Source organism: Purpureocillium takamizusanense, chromosome 5, assembly GCF_022605165.1.
Source record: "Purpureocillium takamizusanense chromosome 5, complete sequence".
NCBI lineage: Eukaryota > Fungi > Ascomycota > Sordariomycetes > Hypocreales > Ophiocordycipitaceae > Purpureocillium > Purpureocillium takamizusanense.
In genome coordinates this window covers 1,128,093-1,147,046 of record NC_063072.1, presented here as the reverse complement: position 1 = coordinate 1,147,046, position 18,954 = coordinate 1,128,093, and the positions used below count along the sequence as shown (strand labels likewise).

At 59.1% G+C, this 18,954-nt stretch overlaps 5 protein-coding genes across 5 annotated transcripts; 2 read left to right on the top strand and 3 right to left on the bottom strand.

The window, feature by feature from the left end:
- Window positions 1-3,378: 3,378 nt before the first annotated feature.
- JDV02_005929 (uncharacterized protein) lies at window positions 3,379-5,599 on the top strand. Its single transcript, XM_047987267.1, has 2 exons — window positions 3,379-4,996; window positions 5,100-5,599. The coding sequence occupies exons 1-2, from the start codon at window positions 3,759-3,761 to the stop codon at window positions 5,392-5,394; spliced, it is 1,533 nt and encodes a 510-aa protein (XP_047843251.1). The 5' UTR covers window positions 3,379-3,758; the 3' UTR covers window positions 5,395-5,599.
- A 68-nt stretch (window positions 5,600-5,667) lies between these two features.
- On the bottom strand, window positions 5,668-7,641 carry JDV02_005928 (Hydroxymethylbilane synthase). Its single transcript, XM_047987266.1, has 3 exons — window positions 7,450-7,641; window positions 6,486-7,391; window positions 5,668-6,340 (listed from the first exon to the last, which is right to left on the bottom strand). The coding sequence occupies exons 2-3, from the start codon at window positions 7,109-7,111 to the stop codon at window positions 5,797-5,799; spliced, it is 1,170 nt and encodes a 389-aa protein (XP_047843250.1). The 5' UTR covers window positions 7,112-7,391; window positions 7,450-7,641; the 3' UTR covers window positions 5,668-5,796.
- Window positions 7,642-10,425: 2,784 nt separating this feature from the next.
- On the top strand, window positions 10,426-10,912 carry JDV02_005927 (uncharacterized protein; the record flags this gene model as incomplete). Its single annotated transcript, XM_047987265.1, has 2 exons — window positions 10,426-10,513; window positions 10,578-10,912. 2 exons carry the CDS (start codon window positions 10,426-10,428, stop codon window positions 10,910-10,912), a joined length of 423 nt encoding a protein of 140 aa, XP_047843249.1.
- Window positions 10,913-11,752: 840 nt separating this feature from the next.
- On the bottom strand, window positions 11,753-14,934 carry JDV02_005926 (uncharacterized protein). Its single transcript, XM_047987264.1, has 3 exons — window positions 12,961-14,934; window positions 12,389-12,788; window positions 11,753-12,224 (listed from the first exon to the last, which is right to left on the bottom strand). Exons 1-3 carry the CDS (start codon window positions 13,625-13,627, stop codon window positions 12,020-12,022), a joined length of 1,272 nt encoding a protein of 423 aa, XP_047843248.1. The 5' UTR covers window positions 13,628-14,934; the 3' UTR covers window positions 11,753-12,019.
- Window positions 14,935-15,007: 73 nt separating this feature from the next.
- On the bottom strand, window positions 15,008-17,411 carry JDV02_005925 (uncharacterized protein). The gene is made up of 2 exons (XM_047987263.1): window positions 16,502-17,411; window positions 15,008-16,441 (listed from the first exon to the last, which is right to left on the bottom strand). Exons 1-2 carry the CDS (start codon window positions 16,856-16,858, stop codon window positions 15,272-15,274), a joined length of 1,527 nt encoding a protein of 508 aa, XP_047843247.1. The 5' UTR covers window positions 16,859-17,411; the 3' UTR covers window positions 15,008-15,271.
- Between the last annotated feature and the right edge of the window lie 1,543 nt (window positions 17,412-18,954).

The window sequence follows — 18,954 nt, the reverse complement described above, 5'->3', positions numbered from 1 at the left end:
CGCCTGAAGATTGGGGAGCGAGGCTTCAGACTAGCAGTTTTTGACGAAGCAAGCTAGCCGTAATCAAAGTTGGTTCGTGGCTGCCCGCCCGGGGACCTCTGAGGTAACTAAACTGAAGCGACTGACTACTGACTGTATGTACAGGGGCCGCCGTGAAGCCATCAGTTGTTTGTTTGAAGATGCTATCCAGGGAGGGAGCGGACATTTCGACGTTACGTTACATGGGGCTGGTTGGGCCTGTCCTGTCTTTGTGGCTTGCAGACTTGCAGGCTGCGGTGGGTGGGGCCGTCGAGAGGCGTCCAACCAGGGACAGTCCCCGGCTCAGAAGGGGAAATCTGGGCCGTCGGTCGCCCCCCCCTCGTGATCGATACCTGCCCGTGGACGGAGAGACGTTTGGGTGTGATGTCGGCTGATTTTGATTCGAGCTGATGGTGGCGATTGGATTTCGACAGACAAAGCGCCGAGAGTTGGGAGGAGGAGTGACAGAGAGAGAGAATAAGCGTGGCGGGGGGCTGGACTGGAGGCTGCGGGAGCGAAATCGAGAAAACAGGGGTCCTTGTGGGCAGGGCAGGGCAGGGCAGGGCAGGGCAACAGGCGCAACAAGTTTGGCAGGAGCCGAGGTGATGTGCTAACAGTACAGCTGCCCCCGTGACTGTGCTGAAGGGCCTGGCAGCACACGGCGGCTACCTACTAGGCAGTAAGTAGCAAAGCTTGAAGACAAACACGATGCCGACCGAGGGCCACCGGAGGGTTTGACGGTGCAGCGCGCTGACGAGAGGTGGGCAGCCCGCGCAGGCTTGGCAGGCTAGTTACGTTGACTTCATGTTCCCATTCTTATACGGCCGCAGATGGATGCCCAGCTCGACTGCGCTAGGTGCTCATGTCTCGGCCACGTCCCAACCGCGGCATGCATCATCATCATCATCACCTTGGGATAAAATAAGCATGCCATGGCTGGCAGCACTCGCTGTGCCCGTCTCGGTGTTCGTGGAGCGGATTGCCCACGTTTATTCCACGCTGTCGCCAGGCAAGTCGCGGGCGCCGAGCTCACTACAGCCACCTCCACGCGCGACACCGTCACTGGGGGCAAGGGCGCATGTGTCGTGTTGGTGGTAGGTGGATGGGTGTGGGTGGTAGTAGCTACGTAGCCATGCTGGCTCACCTGCAGCGACCAGCTGTTGGCCCTGGCGCAGCAAGAGCCGCTGCCCGTTCAAGACCGGGGCCCAATCAGGGCGCGAAGGAATTCGGTCCTTTGGGTACGCCCATCCGGCCTGGCTGCCTGCCGCAGAGATGCGCAGAGATAAAGTGCACGGTACTTCTTTAGGATGCTGCACTAAGCACTAAGTTCTAACCAACGTTTGTACGCCCTTGTGGACTGAAGGAGAGGCACGCTGCGATACGTATCGTACTCGAGCAGCTCCCGGTGTGTCCAACACGAGCAAGGCGCTGTCTGTCCTATGAGTCTCTTCCGCCGGCCTCAGTGCGCTGTGCAACATTTTTTCCATTAGTACTCTTGAGTCTTGGCCGTCGATGTGCCCCGTGCGCAGGGCCCGAATGGGGCCGCTGCTTTCCGCCTGGGCATGTGGGGGATTGGACGGGATGGGTTGAAAGGTCCCTCCTCCATGCTGATGGATGGTCCGCTAGTTAGGTGCTCGCTGGGGAAACGCCCCAGCGCTGGACTGCGCTGGGCTGGCTGCGGGGACTGGGGCCGCCAAAAGTGCTTGTTAGGTACCGTGGTGGATGCCAGCCTACCGAAGTCACTACCATTAGTACCTTAGTACCTTATCTAGGTGACTAACAACGGGGGACCCTCCGAAGCGGGCTCGCGGTCCGCACGCTCAGCCGAGGTAAAAGTACCTAAAGACTGCATCTCGTAAAACATTTTGTTTGTGCAAGTGCAAACACAGAACCCAGTCACCGACTGCGACCACGGGGCAGGCATGGCGGCAGTACGGGGCTACATACTACAACGCGTGCCGTGAAGCACCGGAGGAGTGATCCCCTGAAGGCGCGCACGCGGGAGTGGGACTCCGACGGAACAGCCCTGAGAAGCTCGGGGCGCCGCCGCGCCAGGGCCCGCCCTCGAATTGCCGGATTGGGGCGGGCGACGGGGTGGCCCCACGGCGGTTCGCCAGCGCAAGTTGCACAGCTACCGTACTATCCATGCAAGTAACACGAGCAACAAGGTGCAGTGGTCTAGTCGTCAGTGGTCAGACCCCTCCTCGTCTGTCCCGTCTTTTTTTGGTTGCTCTCCCTCACTCACTCACTCACTTACGCGCACGCAGTCCGTGTGCCAACAGCGGCTCTCGCGCAGCAGCAGCAGCAACAGCAGCAGCAGCACTGCAGCAGCAAGGGCTCGCTGACCTGCATCGAGCAACGGCCGAGACGCTGTTGGCCCCCATCTGCCGAGACGGCCACTGCCTGTCTGTCTGCTGTGCTTGCCGGCCAGCCAGCCAGCCACGTCGTCGAGGTCCCTCGTGTGGGTGAGTCGGGTCGGTCGCTGTCTGTGGTTTGGAATCCGGAACACGAGAAGATGACTCTGCGAGCGCGCCCAGCCGTTGCGCCGTCTCACGCAAACAACGCTCTCCTCTTTTGCGGCATTCAGTGCTCGTACGACTGCGCACGATGCCTTGTAGTATCACTGTACATCCCTACCTGCGTGTGCCCGCGAGTAGTTACGGAGAACACGTTTCCACCGGCCTTGGGCGACGCACCAAACACCAAAACCATGGACGACGACGACGACGACGACGACGACGACGACAAGTGCCACATGTAACCCGAGCCCCCCGCCTCGTCCCCTGCTCGGTTGGCCGCCCTCCCTCGTCCAAGGTCTCGGCATTCTGGTCATCTCTTGAGCCAAGCTTTTCCAACTGTCACGTAGCGTGAGGCGCCTGTCAAACAAAACACATGAGCCAGCGCCGGGGGTGGAGGGCTGAGGCTGGGCGCTGCAAGCCACTGTTTCCGTGAGTGCATGTTGCGACGACAAGCCCTCCCCGTCCATGCGCCGCCACCGCCCATCGGCCACGCGGGCCGGCCGTGGTGGCTGCTGCTGATGAGAGAGAGAGAGCGAGAGGGCTTTCAGTCGTTGCTTCATCCGATCTGTGGCAGGCAGGGCAGGGCAGGGCAGGCCGGCCAAGAATCACGGCGTCCCCCCTCCTCCGTCCATCCATCCGTCCCTCCATCCATCGAATATGGATCCAATCCAATCCATGGATCCAACCTCTTGGGCCCGGCTGGGTCTGGCTGGGTCTGGCTGGGCTGGACTGGGCTGGGGAATGAAGGGATGGGGTCCGGTCCGGCCCCACTACCAACGTATCCATCCCCCTTCCGCAGCCCAGTGTTCGCGAACCGAGCAACTTGGTGACAGTGACACCACGGATACTACCCTCCCTCTCTCTCTCTGTCCCTGTGTTGCCCACATCACCTACCTCCCCCTCCCTCCACACCACCACTGCTGGGCTGCATCCCGAATCCACGTCCCCACTGGCCCGTCTGCTGCCACTCACACACCCCCCCGCGGCCCCAGAACAATTTGGAGATCGTCGTCGGGGACAATTCAAATACACGTCGCGCCCGCCATCAAGCTCCGTTTCCTGTTCCTCTTTCCCTTGCCGCTCCGTGCTTCCCAGGCAAGTCTCGAGTGAGTTGCAACGACAACCGTTCGCGGTCCCGCGCCAACCCACTCCAGGATCGGTTGGATCATCTCGCTCAACTCCTCAACAAAGGTCTCCTCCTCCGCTCGCATCCACACCATCATGTCCGCCGACGAATCCAAGGCGGCCGCCCAGGACGTCGCCGTCGACGAGCCAGCCCACCAGCAGCAACAACAACAACAAGAACAACATCATGAGGTCGAGTACGTCGACCGCCCCGCCGGCTGGATCTACAAGTCCTTTCGCGTCTTCGGCAGCGATCTCTGGTACGCCTCGCCCAAGATCCAGCTGCTCATGATCTCCATCGTCTGCTTCCTCTGCCCCGGCATGTACAACTCCCTCACCGGCCTCGGCGGCGGCGGCCAGGTCGACCCCACCGCCCAAGACCACGCCGGTGTTGCTCTCTACAGCACCTTTGCCGTCGTCGGCTTCTTCGCCGGGACCTTTGCCAACCGTCTCGGTCTCCGCCCGACCCTTGCCATCGGTGGCCTGGGCTACTGCATCTACGCCGCGTCCTTCCTGAGCTACTCGCACACCGAGAACGTCGGCTTCGTCATCTTCGCCGGCGCCTTCCTCGGTGTCTGCGCCGGCCTGCTCTGGACCGCCCAGGGCGCCATCATGATGTCGTACCCGCCCGAGAACAGCAAGGGTCGCTACATTTCGTGGTTCTGGATCATCTTCAACCTGGGCGCCGTCATTGGCTCCCTCATTCCGCTCGCCCAGAATGTCAACAAGAAGACGGGAGCCGTCACCGACGGCACGTACATTGCCTTCATCATTCTCATGGTTATCGGTGCTGGTCTGTCCCTCTGCCTTGTTGACGCTAAGAAGGTCATCCGCGAGGACAACACCAAGGTTATTCTCATGAAGAACCCGTCGTGGTCCAGCGAGATCCGCGGTCTCTGGGACACCCTCTTCCAGGAGCCCTGGATCCTGCTGCTGTTCCCCATGTTCTTCTCCTCCAACATCTTCTACACCTACCAGAACAACGACATGAACGCGGCGCACTTCAACACCCGCACCCGCACCCTCAACAACCTGCTTTATTGGCTCGCCCAGATCTTCGGTGCCGTCATCAACGGCTACTGCCTCGACATCCACACCGTCCGCCGCAGTCTTCGTGCCAAGATCTCCTTCGTCGTTCTCTTCGCCCTGACCATGCTCATCTGGGGTCTCGGCTGGTACTGGCAGAAGATGCAAGTCACCCGCGAGGAGGCTTCTGACCCCAACTACACTGGCCTTGTGGACTGGGACGACGGCGGCCGCCTTTACATTGGGCCCATGTTCCTGTACTTCTTCTACGGCTTTTTCGACGCCATTTGGCAGACCAACATTTACTGGTACGTATTCCTACGAGCGCTTGAGTCGCCAGGAAATGAAGCTCCTTGAAGCGGGCTCGACATATTCTCATCTCGTGCAAACTTTCTGACAAATCATTTCTAGGTACATGGGTGCTCTCTCCAACTCTGGTCGCAAGGCGGCCAACCTCGCCGGCTTCTACAAGGGCATTCAGAGCGCTGGCGCCGCCATCTTCTGGCGCCTGGACGGCCTCAAGAAGCCTTACGACACCATCTTTGGCGCTACCTGGGGCTGCCTGGCTGCGTCCCTCATCTTTGCTGGCCCTGTCATCTGGTTCAAGATTAAGGATCACGTCTCGATCGAGGAGGATCTCAAGTTCAGTGACGAGACGGTCCAGGACGTCGTCGTTACTGGTGCGGAGAAGAAGACTGAGGTGTAACGTGAGCGCGGGCGACAGACCTTGGCAGCATGGGCCGGGAGGATATCAGGTTATCAGGAACTCGGGCAGGACACCCCGCTTCTCGTTGAGCTACAAATACCCCATCTAAAGTTAATAATGTGAGGCTTCAACTTGTGTCCTATGGTCGACTCCGCCCCCACACTCAGGCCTGATGTAGTGAAATTGTGTGTTTGCCGCCAGGTAGCCTTTTGTTACACAGAAGGCACACTGGTATTAGCAAAATGCTGCACATCACGACTTGGGTCAATACCATCAGAGATAGGCAGGAAGTCTGCTTATGATGTATCGAGTTATGATGCCCTAGAAGAACCCTTTGACTACGGCCCAAGCATGAATGGCACAAAATTTCGAGGGGGGCCCTTCGTTACCAACTATACCACATCATTCATGCTTTGCCAACAGAGCTCGGGCTCCCTTATCGAGAAGCAGTTTTGCGACCGAGATACCCAGTTGCTCTGCGTCGCCATCGCACAGGACGCTGCCTGAGTTTTCGGCATAAATTTCCGACGCTCCATCAACATGAAGAACTGTGGCTCGCAAGCGAAGAATGCCACCACCCTCGCAGGCCTGTTGTCGTGTGCTCCCCGGCCCACTCTCCTCCTCGAAAGGCTCAAGAGAAGACCAAACACCGATCGGAGACGAGCAGCCCCCTTGCAGGCTCCGGAGCATCGCCCTCTCCGCCATGCCGAGCCATCTGGAGGGCTTGTGGTCGGCGTGACGGACGAGATCCAGCAGCAGCACTTCTTGACGCTCTGCGGGCATCTCGATGCCGAGCGCGCCCTGCCCAACCGCGTATGGGAACACGCTGGGGTCAAGACGCTGCGTGATGCGGTGGCCGAGCCCCAGGCGCAGCAGTCCAGCGGTGGCCAGGAGGATGCACGAAAAGGGCGAAGACGGGGCGTCGAGCTTGGCAAGCCGAGTATCTCTAAGTTTTTACGGGCCATTCTGTTTCAGCCCGACTATGTTGTCCTGATGGATGATGATGCACTGGAAGAAGAGAGCGCTCATAAAGAAAAAAAGACTTTGAAGCTTGCCAAGAAATAAATAAAATAAAATGGAATAAAACTTACAGATTGCCTCGACATTCTGCCACTTCGAGATGAGGCCAGTTTCGCCGAATTAGGGCCCGCCTGCGGGACGAGCTCGACCCGACTACAGAGCCGGGCGGTAGCTGATCGATGGACGTGAACGCGGAGCCGGACCTCATGACGACGGCATCGCGCGGGTCCTCGCGCTTGGGGATCGCCGCTAGGAAGCAGTGCGGCGGCAGGGTCGTCGGCATGTCCTTGAGGCAGTGTACGAGGAGGTGGAACTTGCCCGCCAGCATGTCGGCCTCCAGGCCGTTGGTCCATAGGCTCTTGCCGACGTCCGAGCCGCCCGTCTGCTTGGACAGGAGCGCGAAGGGCGTGTGCTTGTCGGCGTCGCCGGCGACGCTGCTGGTGGCGACGCTGAATGTCGTTGGGGAGGAAGAAGAAGAAGAAGAAGAAGAAGAAGGGTCATGCGTTTTGCTGAGCTTGGATGCGATGGTCCGGGCTTGAATGAGTGCCAGTTCCGATTTGCGGCAGCCGAGAACGATTTCGCGAGGATGAGGAGGCGAACCGTCCTGTGTTCCTTCGGCCTGCGGCCCCAAACTACTCGTGTTGAAGCTCATCTTGGCGAGTTGAGAGCGTAAGTGTCGTTGCGTGTGCCCATGCATGCAGGAACTGCAATGAGAAGACTCCAATGTCTTGAGCCGTCGTTCACGGGCTGCACGTGACTAAAGCCAGAGGGAAGAAACACAGCTTGATTATGACCGAGGTATTGACTGACTACCTACCTGGCAAGTAGATATGATCGTATGCAGGGCCGGCTAGGGCCGGTCGAGCGGCAGGATAGAGCTGTGTGTATTAGTTGCGCTTACTGTGGACCCCACGATTGCACAATACCACTATGCTTTCCAGAGTGCTTGAGCGGAGACTTGGTCACTTAAACCCGATCTGGTTGTCGATTCAGCAACTCAACAAGTAGATATTTTTGGCGGCTCCGAAGGCATACAAATGTCATGCAATTGAGTGTAGCATGTCACGATAAGCGATGACTGCGTTTGTAACACAACTCTGCGAGTGGCCTGGGAAGGCAGGCCTTGGTGCAATGAGATTGCAAGAGAAAACGTGCTTAGAATCTATGCTTTGTGGTACGACGACCCTTGGGATCTAGGTCTCCATGCCTAAATAAGGTTCTTTCATAGCACGGCGAAGTGAAGTCCCACTTTTGGAGTGCGGCATGGCCTCTTAAATCTGTCATTGAGGCTCAACAAGTTAATATGAGGTACCCTTTGTTCCCAATAGAGGAAACAATGATGCATTCTGCCAACTTTGGCCTGTCTCTTGAAGCTGCCGTGGGCCCCGAACGCAGTAATTACCGAGGGGGGAGAGTCATGGCAAGGGAGAGGAACTGCATGGTGCTGGAGAGTAACAATGTACGGCCTTGGTTTATCCTCCCATATGGAACATTGCGACGCCCACCAGACACGCATCTAAGGTCATCAACATCAGGTTACCGCCTTAACGTCAAGGATTCAAGCCGGCTCGGCATCAGTATTTCTCGCCCAATACAGCAGGTGGAAGGCCTGCGCCGCCAGCGCGTTACGTCTCATTCATCCATTACAATGCATCACAAACGAACGCCTCTCTCCGTTCATATGCGCAACATGGGTCGGACACTCAGCTAGTCCATATATTCTGTGGGAGCGGGCTATCGCCGACCTCCGGTTGCTGCGCTGGTTCGGGAGGTCTCGGCGTGAGTAGGAGGCTCGTCAAAGGCCTGGTGACAAGCACATGGCACTAAGTTTGCCACAAAACGGAGGCGGAATATTAACAGTCTCGCGGTCTGAAGAAGAGAATGCGAATGTCGTGTCGCTTGTGCTGCGATCCCGAGTCCGAGTCGGGATGCACGAAGTAGTCGGACGGTCAGGCCACCAAGCAAACCTTGCCCGCTGCGACGCTGATGAGACTCGGTCGAGGTTGTGCCATCTGGGCATAGAGACAAGCATGTTTGCATGTGCAAGATGGGGGGACGGATGGACGGACGTCGTGTTACGCCGCGCGGGAGCCGGTGCGTTTCACCGTTCAAGGGAGGCAAGCACCAACCCCGGGTTCCGATTTCGCCCGCGCATCCAAGACAAAGTGGCCTCATGGACCGCCGGGAGCGTCGCGGAGGTGCGCGAGGTAGCGAATGCGCTTCTCAATCCATGCTGTCCTTTGTGCTCATGTGCATACATACGGTCAAGTGCAATCCGACGACGTGGCGTGATGGTGGTAGACAGCCGCAGAGCGCGGTTCACGAAACGTGACAGGCTGTTTTGCATACTGCGAATGCGTAGCACCTTAGTGCATTGGAGGCTGAGCTGGTCTGGTCTGGTGGAGGAGCGGGAGCGCGGGACGGACCCCGCGGAGGCGGGCGACAAGAGGCGCCGCGCCGCTGGGGTTCGGTTGGTGGTGGTGGTGGCGGTGGCGGGCTGCTGAGGCTCCGAGGTTCGGAACCCTAAAACTTGAGCTGGGGTCGCCCTGGCGGCGGGCCTCTCGCCAGGGCATGGCCCGGGGGCATGCAACCCCACAGCAGGGCACGCACGGCACGTTCTTGGTGCAGCTGGACGCGATGCGATCATGGTCCGTTTGCCCATCTCCTGCAGGCGGCCCAGCCCCGCAGGGGACAGATCTGCACCACCTGCATTGCATGGTGGGAGGCGCGGATGGGATGAAGAAGCGCCAGGGACGGGACCGAAGTGTCTTTGTCGTCGGTTGGGTGTGCGTCCACTGCCCCGTGCAGAGCTGGACCAGGCCCAGGCTCGGCCTGTGCAGGTCCTGAGGAACGCTCTGTTCCTCGTCCTGAGTGAAGCGCGTCTCCCCGCCGAACGCGGCATCTTTCCTGGACGAGGCGTCGAGTAACTACTGGCCCGTGCGCGCGCCTCGACAGACGCCAGCAGACTGGCGGTGCGGGGAGACAGGTTCTGGCGACAGCGCCCTCCCTCGTCCCGCGCGTCGTGTCGTGTCGTGCCGTGTCGTCATGTCTCGTCGCGCAACGGCAGCTGTGACGTGCGTTGCTGGGCATCAATTGACCAGTGTAGCCAAAGCCAAAGCTAAAGAAACCTCCGGCTCGGGTGCGGGTGCGGCAGGCGGGTGCTCGCTCCTTCCAACCGGTGCCGTCCAGTCGTGCCCTGGCCGCCTGCCTGCATCATCGCGCAGCGCCGGACCCAGCGGCCCCCGCGCCCGGCCGACGTGCCATTGGCTGAACGAACCCCGAATGTTCCCCAACCGGCGCCAGTGAAGGAAGGGGACCCGCTGAAAAATTCAAAAAAAGACGTTTGCCCTCCTGCAAATTCCGTCGCTGGCCGCTGCCGCCGTCGATACCGTGCTGTAGTAATAGCTATTAGACATGCCAACTCGTCTCGGTGCACGACCCCAGATACGGGCTGCAGCACTACCACACTACTAGCGCCACATGTTCCATATGCTTGCGCTGCTCCTCAGCACATGCACACGCGCTTTTGACCACCACCACCACCATCAATCACCACCACCAACCGACCGGACTCCGGGGAAACTGACGCCTCAGGCAGGAAAGACGCAAACACGCCCACGGAATTAATTGCCATTATACCACCACCGCCTCACGCTTACCTCCGCCCGCTCCCACACACGTGCTACAAGCGTGCCCGTCTCCGCATCGGACCACCATCCATCCCATCCACCCACCACACGCCGCATTACGTGCTTCCGTCCAGACTACCTACTTCTCCTCCTGCCTCCCACCCCTTCCGCGTCTTCTTCCTCCCTCTTTCTTCCAACCACCTCAATCCTCTCACCCTTAAACTTGCTCGTCGTTGTCGTCGCCATCGCCAGTGCAGTCCAAAGCTCGCCCGTGCCCATCTGTCGCCGACCCACGAAACACACATCTCAAACTCCTCTGCTCGGCCAGCTTCCGCGTTAACTCCGACCTCACCACCCGCAAACCCCCCCGCTCATCGCAGACATGTTCACGACTCGGGCCCTCCGACAGGCTGCTGCTCACGCCGAGCGCACGCCATTGATCAAGTTCCTCGGTCCCCGTACCATTCCCTGTGAGCACTCCCCCAACCCCGATGCCGTTCTGGCGACAGGCTGGAGTGCTGACCTATCTCGCAGCGTCCATTGACCACACCCCCAAGCCTCACCCGGCCTCGCCATCGGGCTCGCTTCCTGAGTCTTTTTCCGCGTACGGCAACAGCTCTGCCGCTTCGCGTCACACCTCCTTCAGCAGCTACCGCGACCACGCCCAGCAGCACGGTCCTCTTCAGAAGACGATCCGCAATGCCGAAGCCGGAATTGGTGGCTCCTCCGGCGCTCAGCTCGGCCCCGTCGAGCCCCCCAAGGGTGTCTACTTCGACGTCTCCGACCTGCCTGCCCGCTACCGTCGCCTGCCAATCGATATCAGCGAGATCGAGGCCGTAGAGTCGGGCGGCGCAGCTTTGATCGGCTAAGCGAGAGGCTGTGACGCGGATGAACAGGGGACGACAAGAGAAGAGTCGGACAAGCAAAACATAGGCGGATGAAGCACAGCAACGGCGGCTACGTTGCGCACGACCCAATGCCGTGGCCGACGAATGTATCCCGCCAAGACACCAACCCACGACCCTGCCGTGTCGAGGGGCCAAAGGGTCCAGAGCGGTCTCGGTGGTACTTGAACAACAAAAACCTTTGGCGTACCGGTTCCGGGGTGGCGGAGCGGCTTGCTTTTTCGTCATGGATTGATCGAAGCATCTCCACGTTGTGCAGGCTTGCGGCGTGCTCACCGAGCTCCTTTGGTCTGAGCCTATAGGCGTTTCTTCCAGCGTTATTGGGCTACGGCGGCAGCGGGCTCACGTCGGCATTGTTTCTTTGGCGCCGCCAGGCTTCGTTGTCTCGGGGAAACCGTGACTACGGGCTTCTGCGCTGGCTTTGTTTCAACAGTTGAGACGTCAGCTTGGCCAGGGTTTCCAAGACCTGTACGTAGAATTACTTGTTTGACGAATGGTCAGTCTACAGTAGTTTTACCAATTGTTAAACCATCAAGTCACTTTCATACACACCCCGTGCCGTTGGGTCTCACGCTTTCTTGGGCAAAATGCGACACATGTCTAGCTTGAGACGTGAGCCACGTATGATGGGAAAATTGCGGTCGGTAGACGGCTCAATAGAATGCACCCGTAGACGACAATTAGTCATTGATATCTTGGGGGGGGGACGGGTGCAATGGAGACCGCACTTCTTAGCATCTGGAAGACAATCATGACAGCCAAGAGGCCTACTATGCACGAGCGCAATTCCCATGACTGACTAGGGCTGAGAGCAGTTCGTAAAAGAAATCAGGTCTAATAAGTATGGCAGAGCAAAATCGCCGCTTGCAGATTCTATGATAAAGAATGACCGCGGCGAGAAGAACGCTGGGAAATTCAGAGCCACCCGTCCAGACGCCGTGTCGTAGTCGTGAGTTCGTAACCCGGGCCGAAGCCACGTAGGGTTGTTTGGGAAAACAATTCCAGAGAAACCTTGGGTACAAACTGACAAACCCTTCTCCTCCATTCATTCATTCCTTGCTTCAACCTCTGCTACTTGTGACCATGCTTGAGCGTGTCTTTGATGATCTGGACGCACTCGCTAGGGTCCTCGAAGACGTGCCAGGCGTCGCGCGGTATGTCCTTGAAGGCCTTTTCGAAGCGCTCGGGCTCGTTCTTGTCGTCGATGCCAAAGGACGCGACGTCTGTGGCTTTGCGGATCAGGATGAGCTTGATCCAGCCCGGCCTTGTCCGATAGCTGGCGGTTGGTAATGCACATGTCAGTTCAGTAGTATATACGTAGCTAGTTGTAGCATTTTGCGGAGAGGGGGTGGGAATCAAGGTTTTTTTTTTTTTTTTTTTTTTTTTGGTTTGGCGCGATTGAGGAAGGTGTAAAAGAAGGAGGAGGAGGGATAAACTTACACCTCGCCATACGCCTCGGGATCGGACTGGGTCGAGTCGCCAATGACAATCATCTTGCGCCGGGGCAACCACGAGTTGATCTTGTTCATGCGGTCGACCTTGTACTCCTCGGTGTTGAGCGTCAGCGCCGACAGCAGGCCGGCGACGGTCTTCCAGCTCGAGTCGCGCAGGATGAGCGTGCCCGGCGGGTAGAACTGCTTGCGGAACTGCTTGAGGAAGGGGTAGAGGTTGTACGGCGACGCCGACAGGTAGAACCAGGCCGTGTCCTTGGGTAGGAAGGACTTGACCGTGGCGTACAGCTCGGGCATGCCGGGGATGGGCGACGGGTCCTCGACGAACGTCTCGCGCAGGATGCCCACGGGGTCGCTCGTCTTTGTGATTTTGATGGTGTCATCGATGTCTGTTTCGCGGGGGAAGAAGGACTTTCAGGTTAGTTCAAGGGTGGAAGAGTCTCTCGGTGATGGCTTCTTTTGTAAATGGAGGATTCTACCTCGTGGGAGGGAGGGAGGGAACGAGCCATGATGGTCGTATAGAGTCAAACAAACAAAGGAAAACAAACTTTGATGACATACCCGAGATGATGCCCCAGCCGTCCGGGCCCGCATAGTACGTCTGCATCTCGACGATGGCGCCCTCCCCACCCCCGAGCTTGGTCGACGACTTGACGAGCGAGCCGCCACTGCCGCTCGGCACCGCCAGCACGTTGGACGACAGGCCGTTGACGTTTGTCGGCCCGAGCTTGAGCTCGCCGCCGCCGCCGCGGCGAGTGTAGTGGTGCTGGTGGTGCTGCGTCACGGCGACGGTTCGCAGCGGCCGTATGTCCCAGAGGAACGGCACGATGCGCTCCTCGACCGTCTTGCGCTCGTCCGCGTCGTCGGCGAGGCCCACGGCCCGCACGATGCCCGTCACCATGTCGACGACCTTGCCGCGCGGCTCGCGCTCGAAGACGGCCGCCACGAACTCGGCCTGCCACGAACCGCCGCTACCACCGTCGCTCTTAAAGGCCGTGTTGTCCAGGAGCCACACCAGGTCGTCGTTGGTCACCGCCCTCCCAAACGGGTTGAGGTTGCCGAGCCGGTCGAGCCATCCGCGCGCGCTGAAGAAGAACTGCGTCGTCTCGAGCTTGGGCTTGCGCGGGTCGGGGAGGTTGGACTCGACCTCGTCGAACTTTTTCTCTTTTCTTGTGCGCAGCTGCATCGCGCCCGCAAAGGATGATGGATTGAAGTCGTTTACCGTCATGGTAAACCAAAAGGGGGGGGTGGGAGCGCAGGTCGCCCACGGGATGGAACAGGATATCAAGTAAACCCACTACCTGTGTTGCTGTGTTGCGCGCGCGCACACCCAGTGTCGCCGTACTCGCCTCGTAAAGCCTTGTTTGGATCAGATGCTCAACGCTGTGACTCCCGCTGAAGCGGCTCGTGCCTGCGTATTCGATGCCCGAAGGGTTTTGATTGTGGCGACGACCAAGTCACCAGGTATAGCCAGGAGGGGGGCGCGGTTCTTGCGCCTCTGTCTTGCGTGCCTGATTCTGGAGGGGGGGGGGCCGTGAAGTAGAAGAGAAACGGCGAGCACCAGAAAGGGGGGAGCGAGATGAGCGTGAGCTGTCTTTCCGAGCTGGGAGGGAGCTGAAGGGGAAGTGTGTGTAAAGCCCCCCCCTGGGATGAGAGCGCGCTGGTGACGCGTGACTGTGACTGCATGACGACGATCACCGAGGGGCGGCGCCAGTCACCAACGCTTGACCAGATGTTTGCAAGGGGGCCCAGCTGACGGCGAACGCCCCCCCAGGCTGAACACCCGCTGGATATAGACTTTGCGAATGGGTGTCATCTTTGCGTTGGTGCAAGAACGCCAGTGAGACGCCACGCTTTGGTGAAGGCGAGCAAAGCTGCCCTGCCGCATCCCGAGTCCGACTCACTTTGTGATGGCTGCCTGTGGCAGGTTGACCGGGTGCGTGCGTGCGTCCCTTCTCTCGTCCCAGGCTGCTGCGGCGCCATGGTGGTTTGCAAAGCGACTTACTTTCGCGGCGGTAGAGTGCTCTTGTTCGCAGTGGCAACTACTGCGGTCGTCCTGCTCCCGGCTTGACTTGGCCCAGGGATGACGTCCTTCGGGGTGGGGGCTGCGGCGATGCGCAACCCGTGCGCCGCCCGAATGGGGCTGATCACCTGCGGCGACTAACGTCCTGGGACCTTATCGCCTCGCCTTGCGGCCGGGGGCGCCGAGTGAGTGCAGGCTGTTACGTATTGGTGGTGGTGGTGGTAGTGATGGTGGTGGCAGTATTTCCCCTTTGAGGCTTTGATCTTCAGTCGGTTTTGTCTGGTCGCGCAGGAACGAGGCGAGAGCGCAACGGTGCATATGCGCGACCATCGAGTCCGGAAGTGAGCGCGACACACCCTTCCAACCTTCTTCTCGTCGGCATGTCTTCGCCTGCTTCGCTTGCCGATAGTGTTGGACGGAAGGTGCTGTAAATAGTAGTAGTAGTAGCGCGTTCGTAGCGCCAACCGTGCGGGGGTGGGGCGTGCCTCGCCGTCCCGCGCCGCAACCTTATTAGTGTCGTCCGTTGCCAACAACTTGCGCCGCAATCGTCATCTCGTTTCCGGATGCCGTAGTATAGAACAACAAGGTGATCTTTTGACGGCCATGGTCAGCTGTATATTGCTATCTGGCATGTCAAAAAAGTAAAGCGATCAATCCTGCATGGTATCCAATCCCTCGCAGGGCTTCTGCCTGGCAACCTCAGGCGTCCCTGAATGAGACTTCCAATAGCACCATAACGCCGTACGCCCGCCAATGTGTGCCCTGCGTCGTGCGACAAGGGGCACAGTATGCAATCAGAACCGTCTACCAACTCGCCTACGTGACGTGCCACGCGCTTTCGAAGCCAATTTACAAGGAAACAAACAACTCCTGGGAAATCTTGTCAGCTGCCAACCCTGCCACTTCTCGTATGGCTCGTTGGCTGAGAGTGAAGCTGTCATAGTACAAGTGCTCGTCCGGCTTTTGGCACACCGTGCCGTCAGCTCCAGCAGCCACGACACTAACTCCCACTGCGGGTTTGGCTGTGCAAGGCGTCCAGGTGTTGACAAAGTACAGTGAGTCATTGACTGAAAGGGTGCCTCGGCCCTTGCCGTCCTTGAGTCCAGATCGCCGCATTTCTTCGTCCGTCATGGCGTCCAGAATACTTGTTGTCAGGTTGAGCTGGAGTCCAGCGCGCTGCGGATACGGTGCGTATACGACATCATCCTCCGATGCAGTCTCTCGCGCCGAGTCCTTTTCCGGCTGAAGAGTCGACGGCAGGAGTCTGAGCAACGATTTGGTCTTTGGCCATTCCGTGACCTCCTTGACGTTTTCCTCCTCGATGCCGTCTGGTCGACGGCGCCCCTTGGCGTTCCATGACTCCAGCGCATTCTTGACTTGGGCATTCCAGTGCCTGGTCAAAAAATCGGCGTTGCGCATCTGCTCAGCTTTCGAGTGAGGGTATGAGGGATCGGGCCGCTGCTGCCACCCAGGCGTAATGGTCATGTCGGCCAATTTTGGAATAATAATTCGGAAGCTCTCCAATTCACGTCGGTCAACCTTGCTCTTGGTGGTCGGATCCGCCAGTCGGTCGACATCGCGCTCGGTTGCGTTGGCCCAAAAGTCGGAAAAGGCGACCGAGGTGGGATTCAGGGCTTTCAAGTAAAGAAGTTCAACCTGAACGAACAGGTGTGAGACAAGAGCGTCGATGAGGTGTTCGGCCGACACGCGAGGGAAAGCAGCAAGGTTCCAAACGTCCCACGTGCCAAAAGTGAAGACCCAGAGGGTGTTCCGCGGGGCGTTTTCAGGAGGGGGTAGGGCGAGGAATTGCTTGACCTGCGCCTCGAGGTCCGGGGTGTCCATGGGTACGGGGTATTGCTTCGTGAGAAACTCGTAATCGTTGGCAGGTGTTGAAAGGAAGTCGGACGTCTTGATTTGGTCCTGCAGTGCGTGGAGCTCGTTGCCGTATAGCCCATTGGACGTGAGGGCGGGCTTGGAATTGCCGTCGGGAACAAAGGACAGGTACGAGGAGCAATCCAGCTTACGAATGGTCAGTATTGTCGAGGTGCTGCCACAAAGTCTTTGGCGCAATTGTCTCACCTCTGAACACAACTGCTCTGTCCAGGTGACACTCGAGCCTGCGTAGGCCGAGGAGCTGCCTGCAACATCTTGGGAGCCGAAGACGACAATGCGCAGAGCACCCGTGTCGCGGGGTCTGGCTGTTGACCAGGACAGGCGGTAGCCACCCGTGAGGCGCGTGGGCATCAAGTGCAGTAGCAGCGGTACGATAAGAACACAGGCCGCCAGTTGCAAAATCAAGCGCGGGCCGCCTCGCCAGATGCGATGGGTAAAGAAGACGAGAATCGCGGCGAGGCGGTGTCTCAGTGACGAGGCCGGACGGTCGTGTGGAAGCTGGTGATCCGCCGGCGTCCGGTCCGACCACGGAAAGACGGCCATGGCGGTGTCGGCCGTCGCGGAGGAACGTCTATGTAGGGGGCAAGCGTCCACGGGTCGGCATCGAGCAGGACGGAGGCGACGTGGTCGAAGAGGGTGTCACGGGTGTCAGCCGTTCGGCAGGGCCGGCTTCGTCGGGCGGTCGCTCGGGGGTCGGCACAGAACGGTGCGTGCGGCGGAGAGCCCGTCGGAGTCGAGGCCGAGGAAGGGGAGCTTAGTGAGGTAGTCTGCTCAGGAAAGGCGTGAGAGATGAGGTAAGGGATAGGAGGTCATCAACGAAGGCGGCGTGGGCGGTGGGCGTATTTGGCTGATGCGGCCCCTGTGTCGCATGGCTTGAGGGTTGCGCAAGCTAGCAAACCGGGAGGTGGGGGGGAGGACGGTTCTGTCGAGACACGGATGCCCCCAGACGCATTGTAACAAGAGCAATACACTGGCTCATTAGTTACCTGCCAGTATCAATGGACGCACGTTACGGGGGCAAGGGCTCAGGCCAGGCGCTAATAGGCACCCCGTAGGGCGGACGCCGCGGCAGGCAGGGTGGATGAGTTGCAGGAGGGGACGCGCGTTGCCGGCCCCGGCACCGAGTTGTACCCGTACCTCCTAACAGCGACGGCCCAACGTCGTCCATGGAACGAACAGCCAGCGGCCTCGGCGCTAGACAGCAGGTACTGAGTGAGGTCCACCGCTGTTCCACGAGTCCATGACGCTTGGACCAGATCAGATCTGGCTGGACCCTGGTAGAGCACGGGGCGGGTAGCGTGCAGGTACCTACGTACTGATTGTGCTCCCCTCAATGACCAAGTGCCTTTGGTGCTTTATTCCTCGGGGAAATGCAACGTAAATCTGAGAGCGCTGCAGACCAGGGCCCTAGTTATTCCTGTTCGTGCCCCTTCGACCAGACTTTGCTGGCCGCCAGAAGGGGCTCCTTCAGGCAAGGGGGCACGCGACTCGGCGCATCGTCGTCGACTGACCAGCGCCCACTAAACGCACCCAACGGCATGTTAGTGCCCTAATAACTAGACACCTGCCGGAGACAGCAGCCCATGCTCCCCAATAGAGTCCAAAATGCGCCGCCGCGGCGCTCATACTGCACATGCCCATGAGATTGTGCAATTGCAGGTCTGGTCTGGGGCTGAGTCGCGCAGCAGGCGACGAGATGCCCTGCCAAGCCGGATCGGATATCCAGGTGGACGCGCCAGCCAGTCATTTCGACTCAGGGCCGACCGCCGAGCCTTTATGCCCGCGACTCGGCCTTTATGCCTGCGTCGAGTCCGCTCTCGTTTGCGCATCCCTACCACTTTGGCTGTTTGTTGGTCTCGCCGGGCTCGTTCATTCAATCAGCCTAATAAGTGCAGAGTCGGAACGGCAAGCACGCTGCATCGCTTCGGACTTGGTCGACGGCTGCGGCTCCGTGATTTTTTTTTTCTCGTCGCCAAGTCTGGTGATTTCCATCCTGCGCCAGCCTCCACTCTCCACAGCACGCGAGTGTGGCAGATTGCGGCCGCAAATCGTTGTCGCGCATAACTTTCGAAGTCCGTTGATATATGTGTTGTAGTAGCCAAACATACTAACTTATACTGTACTGCGGGACCCACGCTCATGTCATGCCAATGCTGCCATCATGCCAACGGCCCTCCATGTGCATTCCCCATAATAGGTCGTCAACGATGCAATGGAGGGCAAAAACTCCACGCCATGTCATCAACACAACCAACGAACAAGGCTCATCGAAGAAGCGGCTGACGGCGGCGCAATACCACAGGCGCACCCATGTGGGCTGGGGCGAGCACACCTCACGGCTGGGGGCCGTGCCGAAGCAAAAATCCTACCAAGCACAATGAGCCCTCCTCCTCCCCAGGGCATGTTCCAGGCACCAAGTATCGTCTGATCACCGGCTCATATGCCCGCGTGAACGCGGATGCGGTTGAGGAGCCGTCTGCTGTAGCCTGCCCCCCCGGCCTGCTTCGCTGCCTCATGCATGAGTCTCAGGCATGGCAGCCCCAGACCAGGCCACTATGGTCGCTGATGATGTGGGGAGTGTGACAAGGTTTTGATGCTTGTTGATGACGGTGCCTGTCGATTCCAGAGTTCCAGCGACC

Coding starts and splice junctions, on each gene's coding strand:
- JDV02_005928 (XM_047987266.1), bottom strand. CDS start 7,111: ATGCATGGGCACACGCAACGACACTTACGCTCTCAACTCGCCAAGATG. Junction 6,341..6,485: donor GCAGAATGTCGAGGCAATCT/GTAAGTTTTATT, acceptor GTAAAAACTTAG/AGATACTCGGCTTGCCAAGC.
- JDV02_005925 (XM_047987263.1), bottom strand. CDS start 16,858: ATGGCCGTCTTTCCGTGGTCGGACCGGACGCCGGCGGATCACCAGCTT. Junction 16,442..16,501: donor CAGAGCAGTTGTGTTCAGAG/GTGAGACAATTG, acceptor ACCATTCGTAAG/CTGGATTGCTCCTCGTACCT.
- JDV02_005929 (XM_047987267.1), top strand. CDS start 3,759: ATGTCCGCCGACGAATCCAAGGCGGCCGCCCAGGACGTCGCCGTCGAC. Junction 4,997..5,099: donor TGGCAGACCAACATTTACTG/GTACGTATTCCT, acceptor AATCATTTCTAG/GTACATGGGTGCTCTCTCCA.
- JDV02_005926 (XM_047987264.1), bottom strand. CDS start 13,627: ATGACGGTAAACGACTTCAATCCATCATCCTTTGCGGGCGCGATGCAG. Junction 12,789..12,960: donor CGGCTGGGGCATCATCTCGG/GTATGTCATCAA, acceptor CCCGCGAAACAG/ACATCGATGACACCATCAAA. Junction 12,225..12,388: donor CCCGAGGCGTATGGCGAGGT/GTAAGTTTATCC, acceptor ACCAACCGCCAG/CTATCGGACAAGGCCGGGCT.